This window comes from Protopterus annectens, chromosome 5.part0 (genome assembly GCF_019279795.1).
Source record: "Protopterus annectens isolate FY-2018-M chromosome 5.part0, PAN1.0, whole genome shotgun sequence".
Taxonomy (NCBI): domain Eukaryota; kingdom Metazoa; phylum Chordata; order Ceratodontiformes; family Protopteridae; genus Protopterus; species Protopterus annectens.
In genome coordinates this window covers 902,927,409-902,942,775 of record NC_056735.1, presented here as the reverse complement: position 1 = coordinate 902,942,775, position 15,367 = coordinate 902,927,409, and the positions used below count along the sequence as shown (strand labels likewise).

At 43.1% G+C, this 15,367-nt stretch overlaps 1 protein-coding gene across 1 annotated transcript in view; it reads left to right on the top strand.

Annotated features, from left to right (window-relative positions):
* Nucleotides 1-5,498: 5,498 nt before the first annotated feature.
* The window catches only part of PLPP6 (phospholipid phosphatase 6), a 119,653-nt gene continuing 109,784 nt past the window's right edge, over nucleotides 5,499-15,367 (top strand). The window contains exon 1 of the mRNA XM_044072694.1: nucleotides 5,499-7,115. Within this exon, the coding sequence (XP_043928629.1) occupies nucleotides 6,614-7,115 (502 nt within the window). The 5' untranslated portion in view covers nucleotides 5,499-6,613. The remainder of the gene's footprint in view (nucleotides 7,116-15,367) is intronic.

Here is a 15,367-nt window from a genome sequence, read left to right as displayed (position 1 = left end):
ATAAACCAATAGGACATATGTCCCAATAAATGTTTTGAGATTAGACATACCCATTGAGGTGTGGAATTGCATTTTTTATGCACATACAGTAGGGTGGAAAAAGATAGCTCCATTAACAACTTATATATCCTTCTAGTTTACACTACACTCCTATTAACTGCAGTTATATGTCCTCTACACTACCCAATTGTCCTTAAATTGTGAAATGGGTTTTGCTAGATTTTTATATATATATATATATATATATATATATATATATATATATATATATATATGAGCTGTATCTGACATACAAACTGTCCGGGATGCAGATGTTACTGCTACATATTTTGTGAGTTGCTCAGACACACTACTGCTGAGATGGTACACTGACAGCTCTACTTTCCTATAATTATCTAGATATGTTCAGGTGAAATTATCAGTTATATGTTAACAGCTCCCTACATTTCTGGCAGCACACTGACATTTCTGGGGAACACAATACCAAGCTACTCATGTGCCAGATTAACCTGTACATGCTGGGCATGAACCAACAGTTGAGGACTGTAAATACGCTTAAAAAGCTACTGGCACTCCCTTCATCCACTTTATATGGGCCTACCCAAGTGTGAGTTAACAGCGCTTAATACATCAGTACTATTAATATATTGCAAGAGTACAACAACATATCAAAGAAAATGACACAGACAAACTCCAGGAATTATACCTTTATTAAAGACTTAAAACACTTTTCTAGAGGCTCTCTCATTTATTTTATTTATATAACAGTACATGCAGAATAATTATTAAAGAATTACTATACCTTTATTTATTGGGTTAAAACACTTTTTTTCAGGCTCTCTCATTTATTTTATATAACAGTACATGCAGAATAATTACTAACCTGCCTGGTGGCACAGCCTTAGCAGCCTATCTGCATAGGCTTGCTGGCTCGCAGCTCGGACACCTGCAACTGTGAAGTAAATGAAGTGATATTGAGACATACCTATCCATAGTATAGACTAGAATAGCAATTCTTACATACTTAATTCCATGGCTACTTACTCAGTAGTGGGGCATTTTCCATCCCACGGGCCTCCTGGATCCACTGGTCCAGTTGATCCTCCTTGCGTCTCTTCAGGTCTGAGTGGTGGTGTCTGACCTGCTCACCAGTCCGAGGGACACCTGTGGCACTGGTGAGTTCATGAGCTAGATGGTTCCAGGCTTCCGCTTTGTATTGGGTGCCCTGGTACTAGCCCCGCAGGAGTCTATCCTCATAATTATGGACAAGGAGCCAAACCATTACTTTTGACTCCTCAATGCCCCAACGTTGCGCTCGAAATCGAGAGCCCTCTTCAGCACCAGCCATGCTGCCTGCAGATGGGAGCTACAACCAGTTATGCCAAGTATTCCCACCTATGGAGCTTAAATATGCCTCATTTACCGCACTTATTTGTGATTGGCCAGTTTTGAAAAAACTCAGCTGAAGGCACACCTGCTTAACAATGGGTAAACTTCCATTGATATGTATGTGTGTGTTGAAAGTGCATGGTTGTCAAATGCTGTCATGGCTTAGTGGTTCAGTACTGTGATTATGGTGCACAGTATCCTGGGTTAGAGCCCTGCCATTGCTTTTTATTTTACTACTGGCCAGACTGGCTAGGAGGTGTGGCTGTGTTTAGCCAACTTTGCCCTACGTTGCCCGATGTTGCGCTGGTTAGCACGGAGCGCAACTCCGCACAAACATGTTCTGTTTGCGCTAGTTGGCGTGATGCACAGCTACGCACAAAGCCATTGCATTAGTTAACGCAGTGCTAAGCTACGAGCAATTACATTTAAATATGCTTAATACTGGTAAACTTTGCTTAGCAGTGCTTCACATTGCTTAAGATACGTTACTTATGCATCCATCAGTATGCATAACCATTTCACCTTCTTTTATATATATATATAATCAATGAAAAATATATATATATATATATACATATAAAATTCGTTCACTACTACATAGGCCATTTCAATGCTTTTTACAAAAATGTAAATGATAAATGTCAGGAATTATTTTTATATACAGATTTCCAACAGAAAATAGAAGGGGGAGTGGTGGGACGCGAACCGGGAATGCCTCCTCTTTGTGCGAAGGCTCTACCACTGCGCTATCGCTATTTCACTTAATTTGCATATAAGTTTCTTATTATCCTCTTCGGCGTCTAAACTGCTAACTGTAGCTAAGCAATGGGCAAACCTGCGCAAATACGGGCAGCTATATCAGAAATAATAAAAAAAAATTACATTTTATAATTGTACAGGGGTTTAGAATGAGGGGGAGTGTAGTGTTGGGTATGTACACATTTGAGCAGACTCGCTCATGTAAGTAGACATTTCCCAAGTGTCAGACTTGCAGGGGGTGGATTTTTGGACTGCTCGGCAGTCCGACACGCCCCCTGCACTCATACACGCTCTGTGTTAGCCTTAGAGTTGAGGCAGCGCGCCCTCATTAATATGCATGGCGCGCTGCCATCTTACTCTTAGACTGGCTCTTCCGTGTAAGACTAATCTAGTCTTACATGGAGGATTAGTGAATCCTGGGGTAGTTCTATTCCTGAGTTTTGCATTTTACACTACTTTCTCAATAAGGGAATTTCTCATAATGCTGGGTCTCAAGGTTTCTATGATTCTCACGACACTTTAGGGAATACTCCATATGAGAAAAATGTAATAGTTCCAAAAATCTGTGTAGTGCTAACATCAACATCCCCTGATATTCCAGATGCCAGATTTGGGATTCTTGAAAAGGAGACTTTTTTTTTTTTTTTTTTTTTGTGGACATATAAAATTTATCAAAATCCAGGTCTTCCAACACTAGCATGATCTGCAACAACAGGAACCTCAGACTTTTTTTGGGGAGCAGTTTCTATGGGTATAAAATTGGATTGCATTCTGTAACATAACAAAGAGACCAAAACACAAAAATGTAAAATAGATTTTGGCTCTTATAAATGGTCTCAACTCTGTCAAACATTTTGGTCCCCAAGACCACTACAAGTGTTTATAGACAACACCATAGTGATGTGATACATAAATAGGGAGGAACTAACTCTTTTCATCTGTACAGGCTAGTCATGGTAGTCTGTGATATCGCTTTTCGCCCAGTCTTGTTCTACAGGCATCTTATATACCATCAGAGCAAAACTGTGTGGCATACTAGCTGAGGAGAACCTTGACAGTCCTTTGTGAATGGAAAATTAATCAAATGGGTTTATACAAGGAATTGAGCAAGCTGTGGGGAACACCTCAAAGATAATTTTTTGCCTCCACTCACAGCAATCAGTTGGCAAACTTCAGCTCCAGGATTGCAGTCAAGGTGGCCTGGACGATGGGTGTTTTTTTTTTTTTTTTTCCTTGAACAAAAATGGTCCTGTATGCTTTTCTCCACTTTCCTCTAATATCCAGGGTCATCCTGATACTTCAGAAGGACTCACAAAAGATTATTGTGTTGACTCCCGTCTGGCCCACACAACACTGCTTCTGCCTTCTTTTGGAAATAGCCAGGGACCATTATCACAAGCTTCCTTACAGACTAGATTTACTCACACAATTCCACAGGTGTTTAATACTCCACAGCTACAAACAACTACAACTAACTTCCTGGATTATAAAATCTTGAAACCTTTTAAGCACTGATTTTCTGAGGACACGTGACTCTTGGTTCAAGATGTTTGTCACTGTTGAAGTGATATCCTGACCTTATATGCAAAATTGGGAAAAGGGGGTGTGGATGGATGGATGCTGTGGATTTTAAAGGAGGTAAGAAAATGTTTTACTAGAAAGTCATATATTAGTAAATGGAAAGGATTTTCTAGTTGGTGCTAAGACAGGAGCCCTATCAGGGATGGTGTTTCTCTTATTCTACATTATTTGTGTGAGTTACTATCATCTGGGTTGTCTTACTCTTCCATCACTGGGTTGTCTTACTCCATCAAGGTTTATTTGTTGGTCATTTCAGCATGTTTGCCCATGGATCCTCCTACTTCAATGCAAACTCATGAGAAAATATTTTAAAAGAGAAGCTGCATACCACGCCTCAGAAAACAAATGGCTCCTTCCTGGGATCTTAATTCTGTCTTGGATAAACATACTCTTGCTCTATTTGAACCCACTCATAAAGTTGACCTAAGGTTCCCAACATGAAAAACAGTATTATTGATTATTCTAATCTCTGCATGAAGAGTATCTGAGTTGAAAGCACTTATGATGGGTCATCCTTATTTCATTTTCCACAAAGACAGGGTTTCCTTGAGAACTAATCCTACATTCATGCCTAAACGACTATCCAAGTTTAATTTAAGCCACGCTATCCATCTCTCTGTCATTTTTCCAGAAGCTACAAAATGTGGGAGGAAGGACACTTCCTACCTTGAATTTCAACAGACAACACAGACACTATCTTGACAAAACACAGTCTTTTAGAAAATGTGGGAGGAAGGACACTTCCTACCTTGAATTTCAACAGACAACACACACACTATCTTGACAAAACACAGTCTTTTGGGAACTCTAATTAAACTTGAGAAGAAAAGAGAAAAAGAGCAACTTATGTCAAAGCAGACTACACCCAAGAGGCTGTCTCCATACTGTTATATTTTGTTATGACCACCACAACAAGGCATTTTCAGGCAGAGTCAAAGCTCAATCTACCAGGGTTTTGGCATCATCTTTGACATTTTGGAAGTATTATTGAAGCAGTAATTTAGTCCTCTATGCATACCTTTAGAAAGCAAAACAAACTAGATTCCTTCTTAGGGCCTAGGACAGGCTTTACTAGGACCATTCTTCCAGGGGCTATGGATCTATATTCTTCCTCCTCCCAGTCAGTCTAAATGATGGTAATCTACTCAGCAGCAGTGTGCATAATGATGAACAGAATACAGCTGTCTTAAGTAAACTTACCACAACAGTAGATGTCTGAATGATCACTGCTGCATTAGCCACTGCCTCCCTCCACCCTCCTTATTTTTGTATATCTTTGTTGGCAGGATGAGGATTTACATTTTACTTTCCTGGTACTGATCTTTTCAATGCTTTAGCTCCGCTCTCACAGTTGGCATGAAAGTTCTGAAAAGAGTGGCACCCAAACTACTCTTTTTTTCTGCTCAACTCGAACTGAGTAACGGTTTGGGTGTGTGGAAGGTGCCCTTGAATCTTTGGAATGGGTCCACCGTAGTATCCAATGGCTATTTTGTCCTTTAAAGCGCACAGCCCATATAGCTATGTCTAGTGAAGAAATGATTACTGGCAGATCTACAGTTACAGTAAGTTTACTTACACAATTGTACTTTTCGTCAGCTTCCCCTAACTGACACAGCTTTATTCTTTTTTTACTTCTGTCAGGGTCAGACAGTTGTGTGATACCCACCTGCAGCTACTGACTCATACATTTGTACAATTCAGTTCATCATCATTCCTCATAATGAACATCAGCACTACAAGCTGCGTTAATTTTCATCTAAATCTGTTAATCAGTCTGAGTAATGTGCTTCTTGCACTGTGGAAAAAAATGCATACACTCTTTCCTTGCCAATGATCAAGTTTGATTTTGCATGTTTAAAGTCTGAATCCATAAAATCATTTATATATTTGTAACAAAAGTTCTGCATTACTGCCAAAAAAGGTCAGGCTTGTACACCAGCGTATGAATGTGTATTACTATTTCCCTTCCTGCGACACACAGATGGATAGACCTGTCCTGTCAAGCCTGGAGCCATTATGCCTTTTGGTTTCTCGGGATGTCATTTAAATGACATAATGCGGGTATTAGAAAATGAGTGAATACTTGAATGATAGGCCACCACTGCCTCTCAAACGCACGCTCTTACAAACTCATTTGTATAAACATTACTTGTTGAAAATAGTTAATATAGGCACCATAAATAAAAACATTTATGTTTTAAAATATTGTCCGTTTAGAATGCAAACTTGTTTTTCTCAAACATTAATTTGGACAGCATGGCTGAATTTAGCATGGGTCCAGACCTCTCAGATATCCAGATTTTCCCAGAATCTCATCTGCTCTTCATTAAATATGTGGTTTTCTAGGGAAAAAAATCATTCGGAATGGAAATCAGTACATGACAAATGTTTGGGTTTCAAGTTCATATCCTTCAGAAAATGCATGCGAAAGCAAAACTTGCTATTCTAACAACTGCCTATATTTAAAAGCGATATTTATAAATTGTCCATGATTTTCGGCCTGTCTTATCCAGATTTATTGCACTGTGGTTGAGATGTACGGTGGCTCCTTAACACATAAATGCAGCACATAAATATATATTTTTACAACGTAAAGTGACAGATGACCTTTTGTAAAACGCTCCTGGTAAATGCAACATGCCAGGTAACCTGTTGTAAGGCATTGGCTGGCGCAACAACAGCAATCACATTTCGGTTAAAGATTTTTTTTTTCCGCATGCCGCAGGCTTTTGTCTGACAAATTATAGCACCCATGAATCTTTGCGAACAGTAAACTAGGAAGCCGTGAGGATACTTGTTACTATCTTAATAAGACAAAGACTGTTTTAATTTTATTAATAAAGTTACTGTGTAACACTGCTTATTGAGACGCTTGTGGTAAGGGATGCCTGGGCAGTCACAAAGCCCTCGGGCACCTCGGGATGCTAGGACCGCAAGTGGTAGCGGACGGTTTGACTTTGGGTCCCTCAGTAGGCCTCCAGTGGGACCGGGGACCACTCTGCAGCGACAAGGGTCCGATCCAAGCTCGTCCCCAGCACGGCTGCGGTCTTCCGAGAGTCCTTCTCACCGCGGCAGAGATCACTCCGGTTCTTTTTCGGGTCCTAGTTCTGGATCGAGTGGGCAGCAGTTGCCAGAACAGGACTGTATAAAACTGAACCCTTCATTCATTGGTATTTTTGCAAGCTCCTTACTTGCAGTCGATCTATGGATGTCCAAAAAGCTTGGGGTTTGTGCCGGAGAGAATTCATCCTGGGGCAGTGTGAGACCCATTATGAAACTATTGGAGATCTCTGGGCATGGTATCCCCTGGATAGCTTGCACCGTTTACTGTCTTTTCAAGAGTGACAGTTCGGCAGGACAAGAAGTGATGTTAAACCTTCTATTTGGTAAGTGGTCTGAATTTTAGATTTCATAAGTCATGCAGCACACATTTTAAAACTTTGTAAACAAAATATACAGAAATCGTGACTGTATTTCTATAGAGGCTAGACAGCTTAAGTGTTTAGTTGCGCAGTGTACCGAGAAGAATGTTCTTGTTCCTGAAACCTCTGGCTTGTGACCTTTCCACCTTCAGACTATTTGACAGCAGTTAGTAATAGGCATAGCCGTCGGAAGTGTAATTTGCAGAATAGATTACTAAACCTAAAATGGTTAGAGGAATAGTTCCCTCGGTTGGTGTACGCAGTTATGTATGGAAGACGAGGATCTGTTTTATTTGTCGAACAGTGGAATAACATTTTATTAATGTAATTGTCATTGTTTTTTGGGGAAAAAAACGCATTATTTAGGAGGTAGCAGAAAACTCTGAGGTAGAAAAGCATAAATAGCATAATTCACTGCTTTTTCGCTGGCGTTTAGAAAGTGTTACAGTTTCTGTGATAAACTCGGCACCGTGAAAATCCACTGCCAATCATTAGCGGACGGGAGTTCCGCTGTGGCGATCCATAACTGGGAAAAGCCGAAAGACTTTTTAGTAATTTGGAAAGTATGCATACATTTTAAAATATCCCAGATCCTAAACGTATTAAAGCTTGACATTTCCATAAAATATCTGATGTATAGCTATTCTTGACATCAGAATGTGAGTTTTTCTTGATTTTTTTCCATATGTTAAACAAAATATCTCATGCTTTTTTGGACTCACTTTGCTGACTGCAGTCACAGCTCTGAGAGGGTTTGTATATTGAGAAGTTATGTACTTACCATAACGTTCCATGTTGGTTATCTTCTTCTCGCCTTCTTTCTTGCTGGATGGGTTCCGAGCCGTACCTAGGCTCCGACTCGGCCTATTACTAAAGCTCGAGAGCTATTTTTACCGGCTCGAGGCTATGCTATGTCCCATAATGCTAGGCGTGATATACCTAGATCTCGTTTGATAGCTAACACTGTGGACATACATGTCCCTACCATGACTGAGAATTTATATAATAATCTACCTCTATACATCTAGGTATACAAAACTCTTTTATAAGAGTTACCAAGAAGGGGAAAGAGGTAGCTAAGGAGATACTCTCATGATAAACAGATCTCGGAGGATACTCTTGGTCTTGCCAGGCTAGGGGGATGGAGGGTTGGAGCAAGAAAGAAGGCGAGAAGAAGACAACTAACATGGAACGTTATGGTAAGTACTTAACTTCTCAATTTTGAGTTGTCAGTCTCGCCTTCATTCTTGCTGGATGGGACAGCGTCCCTAGCACCTTAGTTCTGGGTGGCTCAGTGGAACAAACTCTTGAGTACAGTGGAACCAAAATCAGCCCTACTTCTAGAGGTCATGTCCAGCTTGTAATGAGAAATGAAGGTATGAGGAGAGGCCCATGTGGCCGCTGCACAAATGGAATCCATCGGCAATCTTGCCTGAAAAGCTACTGAAGAGGCTAATGCTCTGGTTGAATGAGCTCTTTATGCCTCAATTGGTAAATCAACATAATAACAGAGGTCAACCACCTGGACAAGGTTACTTTGGAAACTGGCAGGCCTTGTTTCCCTTCTGCGTAAGACAGGAATAGCTGTTCTCATTTCCTCTTCTGCTTGGTTCTATCCAGGTAGAAGCGTAATTGATGGTGAATGTCTAGACAATGTAACTTCCGTTCGGACCTATTGGTATAAAGTGGGAAGAAAACAGGAAGATCGATGGTCTGATTCAGATTTTTTTCAGAGAGTACTTTGGGTAAAAAGGACGGATTAGTCCTAAGTGACACTCTATCTTTGTGAAAAACAAGGTAAGGAGGGCGAACACAAAGGGCTTGAAGTTCTGATACCCTTCTCGCTGAAGTGATGGCTACTAAAACAGAGTTTTCCAAGAGAGCAACTTTAATGAACAGGAAGCCCGCAGGTTCAAAGGGAGGGAGAATTAAAGACGACAGCACCAAATTTAGGTCCCATGGTGGGGGAGGATCTTTTACCGGGGGGCCTAATTAAGAGGGTTCCTTTTAGAAAGGCTTTACAAAGCTTGTCTGACATAATGCTGGTCTCTGACAATCCAACGTGAAAATTCGCAATGGCTGCCAACTGAACTGTGATGGTGGCTGAAGAAGTTCCCATTTGAAAAAGTTCTGCCAAAAACTCTGACTGTATGGACAGGGGCTGTAAAAGGGTCAACTTGTTTCTCCTCTGCCCAAACAGAGAAACGCTTCCATTTGCTAGCATAAGTCTTTCTGGTAGTAGACTTGTGTGAAGCGAGGATGATGTCACGAACTGAATGAGAGATTGAGGGAAGCCTGGCTAGGGTTGGAAGTGGAGCAACCAAGCTGTGAGGTTGAGAGATTGGAAAGATCGATGCAGCCCGCCCGACTGATGTGTCAGAAGATTTGGCGCTGGGTCCAGATGCCAGGGTTGATCTAATAGATGACATTGCAGGAATGGGAACCAAGTTTGTCGAGGCCAGTAAGGGGCAACAAGGATCATTCTGGATCTCAAAACAGTTGCTTTCTGGATTAGCTGAGAAATTAAGGGAAATGGGGGAAAAGCATACAGAAGACCCCGGGGCCAATCGTGGACTAGATCTTCTCTGGGGGGAAGACCTGGGAGAGGGAAGAGGGTGAAGAAGTCTGGGCACTTGCTGTTTTGAGGGGTTGCAAAAAGATCGCAGCAAGGCTGACCCCACCTCCTGAAGATGTTTTCCACTACTAGCTGGTCGAGAGACCACTCGTGGGTAATGAGAGTGGCTCTGCTCAGCCTGTCCGCTATGACGTTGAACTTCCTGGGGATATGCGTTGCTACCAGAAACCGTTGAGAAGAGATCGCCCACTGCCACAGTCTGAGTGCTTCTCGACATAGGGGGTAGGACCTGGTTCTGCCCTGCTTGTTGATGTACCACACCACGACATATTGTCTGTCTGAATTGCAATAGTCCCGGTGGGTAGAGAGTCTTGAAGGGCCTGCAACGCTAAACGCACCACTCTCATTTGCAAGACATTTATGCGCAGGTGGCTTTCGAAAGGCTGCCATGTGCCCTGGACTGTCCTGCCCTGAAAATTCCCCCCCCCACCCGATCAGGGAGGCATCCGTTGTCACAGTAGCCACAGGAGGAGGAAGGACAAAGGGTCTGCCCTGAAGAACCTGAGGGGAGACCATCCTCCACGAAAGGTGTCTTTTGCATGACTGAGTGATTAGAATGCTGTGTGACATTGGAAGCTGTTGAAAGGACCACTGGGAAAACAGCATCCATTGCAGGATCTGCATGTGAAAGCGAGCTAGGGGGAGTAATGTGACAGCTGCTGCCATGAGACCTAGGGTTTTTAGTACGAATCTGGCCTGGACTCTGCTGTCGAAGGATTTGAACATGACCTCGAATGTCTGAAATCCTTTGTACAGGCAGTTTTGCTGACAGTTCCACAGTGTTTAAAACGGTGCCTATGAAGGTAATAGACTGACAAGGCGACAAGGCAGACTTTTTGGAGTTTATAGAGATACCTAGCTCATTGTAAATTTGGAGGGTATAATCTCTGGAATGAAGTAGCTGATGCTTGGTGGTGGCAGTAAGGAGCCAGTCATCTAAGTATGGAAACACCTGGAATCCTTTTCGTCGCAGGTGAGCCGCAACCACTGCCATGCATTTGGTAAACACCCTGGGGACTGTGGTGAGGCCAAAGGGCAGGGCTCTGAATTGGTAGTGACCGGCTCCCAGCTGGAAGCGGAGAAACCTCGTGGAGCGCCTGTTCATTTTGATATGATAGTACGCATCCTGAAGGTCTATAGAGCACATCCAATTGTCCTGACCCAGGAAGGGTAGAATGGACTGAAGCGTGACCATCCGGAATTTCGTTCTTTGAACAGACTTATTCAGTCTGCTGAGATCCAAAATAGGTCTCCAGTCCCCTGTCTTTTTTGTTACCAAAAAGAACTTTGAGTAGACTCCGGATCCTTACTGGTCTGCTGGGACTGGCTGGATGGCTCTTTTTTGAAGCAGCTTTGAAATTTCTAGTGCTGCTTGATCCCTCAGACCGGGTGGAACGTCTGGAAGGGGCCCTTTTGGCGGTTGTGGGGTATGAATAAAGGGAATTTTGTAACCCTCGGATATGATTGACCATACCCAAATGTCTTGCGTGAGGGAATGCTAGGCTTCTGGGTACAGTGATAGTCTTCCCCCGACTGCCTCCGAAGGTGGACAGTCTGGCAGCTCCTCAGGGGTGCTGGAAGGGTTTGTCAGAGAAGGATTCTCTGCTACCCTGATTCTGCGGACCCCCCCTGCCCCTCGGGCGGCGTCTATTATTGTTCCCTCCTCTGCCTCTAGAGGGAAGCTCACCACGTGCGTCAGGCAGTACTCCCTGAGGTTTGCGGAACCACATTTTCCCACATTTCTGACCCTTAGTGGTATGGTCTAGAAGGGGTAGAAAAACGGACTCCTACGGCAGAGAGTCTTGCCTTCCTGCTTGCACCTGGTAGATATATCCTTCACTTGAGGTCCAAGCAAGGCAGAACCATCAAAGGGGGTGTTAGTGAAGGACGCCTTGAAGGGGTCAGCAAAGTTGCAAAGCCGCATCCAGGCGTGTCTCCTTAGAGCGACGCCCGTGCCTGCAGCCCTACTCGCTCCATCGGCTGCATAGGAAATGAGCCGCATGTAGGAGTTTACAATAGAGTTTAGGATCCCCAGCTGGGAGTTCATCTTTTCCTGAGACCCCGCAGCTGATGGGTCCTGTAAGGTATCACCCAATTCCTTGAGAAGGTCTCTCTGGAGACGGGTGAAATGGCACAAATAATTCAGCGAACACATAGCAAAAGTTGCTGAGGAAAGCATCCGCTTGCCATACCTGTCCATAGTCCAAGATTCCTTATTAGGAGGATGGACAGATACTGAAGGGTCAGCCAACTCCTTTTTAGTGGCCGCCGCCACCACCATGGCATCAACAGGGATGCCCTTAGTTAGAAACTGCTTGTCAGAAGGGGCTGTAATAAATTTTGTAGGCCTCCGGGAGTTGGTTCCATAGTATCCTGAGCCGTCCATACCTTTCGAGCCACCACATCCATGAGCGGGTCAAAAGGCGGAGACACCCAGGAGGTGGAAGGGTGAGAACCAAACGCATCCAGGTACACCGACTCGTCCTCAGAAGGGTTAAGGGCAGACCAGTTTCCCCTCTGTTTAAGAATCTCCAGGATGTCAGAAAATGAGACATCCTCAGAGGGGAACCTTGGGGACCCTTCTGAGTCATCCAAGTCAGTGTCCGATGTGACTGACTCAGGGGAGTCTATATGCTTCCTCTTGCATTTTCTCTTTCGACGGGGCTCCCCTGAAGGATCAGGAGAGGCCTCAGAAGAGGAGGATACGCCCAATGGGGCTACCTGTAGCGTCAGTTCTCCACGCTCGGGATTGAGAGAGCTGGTAGAGACTGAAGCAGGCACCATAGAGGGAGGAGCCGACCGTGGAGCAGGCACAGGGGCCAGCACACTCCTCATGACCTCAAAGGTGCCCCTATCAGGCAGGGAAGGGGGTCTCCGCTCCGAAGAGACAAGGACTCCTCCCGGCACTGAGAGGGACGGCTCCGAGGCCGATGTCGGGGCCGAACTCACCTGCGCCGAAGCTCCGAGAGGGAGAACGGGGTCGAACAAGGGTCCGATGCCACTCGCCCCCTCGGAGCCAACGAGAGAGTCCCGGCACCTGGAACCCTCCAAGGATGGAACCAAGGAAGAGATCGGAGCCGACGAGGGAGCCGAAATGGGTGGTATCTGCTCCGACGGTCCCAACCCCTATGATCTCCGGCTCCGAACTCACAGGAAGAGTTGGAGGAGGAATCGAAGAGGGAGTAGTGAAAGCCACTGCCTGATGAGGAGGGCTATGCAACATTTGGGCCAGTGCCTGCGACTTAAGTAGTCTGCTAACCACCCTCTCGAGGTCATGGTCTGACAGCCTAGAAGACCAAGAGGAATGGAACCTGTGACTCCACTCCGATAACAAGGGAGACTTCGGAGCCGATTGGACCAATTCCAGGGAAGGATACCTGGAACGCTTCTTGCTTGAAGATGGCTTCGACATCAGAGTCGGAGCCGACTGAGGCCTAGAATGCAGTGGTAGTAGTAGCACCGCTTGGCGACGGCTCCGAACATGGAGCCAATGGTTTGGCGGGCTTAGAAGGTTTACCCGACGAAGGCTTAGCCGGGGAACCTTCAGGCTTTAACAAGCCTCTCAAAATAAGTTTATTTCTGCGTTCCTGCAGGACTCTTGGACTGAACGCATGGCAGACAGAACAAGAGTCCTGCAGGTGCAGAGGGCCCAAGCAATATACACAAGAAGTGTGACTGTCTGTCAGTGACATCTTCTGACAGCACGAGTCACATTTCTTGAAGCCCGAGACGTTAGTGTCTTTAGACTTCCTGAAAAAGGGATGACTGTCTAGTCACAATCAGTCAAACACGCACTCGCACAAAATAGTTGTAACAGACTAGGAAAAAATATAACAAAACCCCACACTTTTTAATGCAATCTAACAAGGCACAAACACAGACAAATAAGAATGGAAGAGGATTGGCCAAGGGCCTAACTATTAGGTGAGGGGAAAAAAAAAACAGTATCAAAAACTACCTAAGAGGGAATCCTAAACAGGGATCTAAAGGGTAGTAACTAAAAAACACTATTGCTAATATTTTAACCCCAAAAAGCTGACTAAAACCAAGAAAAATATTAATACAACCTGAGCCGGCAAAAATACGCAACCTTGTAGCTGAAGCAGAAAATGAGATCTGGGTATATCATGCCTAGCATTACGGGACATAGCATAGCCTCGAGCCGGTAAAAATAGCTCTCGAGCTTTAGTAATAGGCCGAGTCGGAGCCAAGGTTCGGCTCCGAACCCATCCAGCAAAAATGAAGGCGAGATTGACAACTTAACATCCTCAGTTATGTGCTCTTTTTATTGTCGATTATATACATTGATTTTGGTAGTGACTGAATTTTAAAAGGTTCCTTATAGAGAATGTCACTTGTTAGAGATTAAATATTTGGACATGGGCCTAATTTTTAACATGATGCATTCTGCTTCTGTTTTGTACTCAAAATAGTTCTGCATTTCTCAACAAGTAAGCTATGCTGCTATGTATTTTGACATTATACTAATAAAAAGTATTCTGTATGGATATGTATATATATGTGTGTGTGTGTGTGTGTGTGTATGTATGTGTGTGTATGTATATATATATATATATATATATACACACACACACACACACACACTCATATATATATATATATATATATATATATATATATATATATTTGTGCATATGTGTGTGTGTATATGGGCATTTCTCATTTTTATTAACAGCTAATGTTAATTATGGAAGTTGCACAGAAAACTCTAAAGGATTTTATATGTTTTTTTAACTTTATTTTTGGGATTTCCATCCACCCATAGCACCACTGCATGCATAATTTGATGTGCTTTTCAAGAGGCTCTTTTATTACTTTACTGTATTCTGTCAAGAGTTGCTGATGCTTGTATTGATGTCCTGTCAGTTTTGTTCACATGGACATGGAATACCCTTTTCCTTCTTCAAACTCAGACGATCAACCACATAACTTTTACTTGTTTTCATCATATACACCTGTGATGTTTGCTTTCATTCATATATCATGCATTGCTGTTTACCTCAAGCCCAATAGGTATTGGCAGTGTTGCAGAGCCCCCTCCCCCCCCCCCACCTCAGCCTTCCTCTAAGAAAGGAAAAAAAAACTCAGGTCAGAGACTGTTTCACTGCTATCCTTTTTTGCTGTACTAATACTGTTGTAGGTTCTTTCTCAAACCAAGATCATCAGCTTTAGCATTGCTATACTAATACTGTTGTAGGTTCTTTCTCAAACCAAGATCATCAGCTTCAGCAGCGACATGGTCAAACCGTGTTCCTCTTCACAAGCTGGTAGCTGTTTTGTTGATTTTATCAGATTGATTTCTCTGTTGATATGTATACATGCTTTTTCTCTATAAATATGTATACATGCTTTTTCATGTATCAGATTATATTGCTTATGTACTGGTTTTAATGCAGGTTCTGTTCTTTTTCTACTTTCATTTCTTCTTTATCCAATTGCTTTTAGTTGTCTATGACTACCATGTATATGTCCTTTTTACTTTTCATTTTTTTATTTTGATTTTTTAATGTTTTTACTTATTTTTTTCTACTTGCCGTAGTGGGGGATATCACTTCTACTT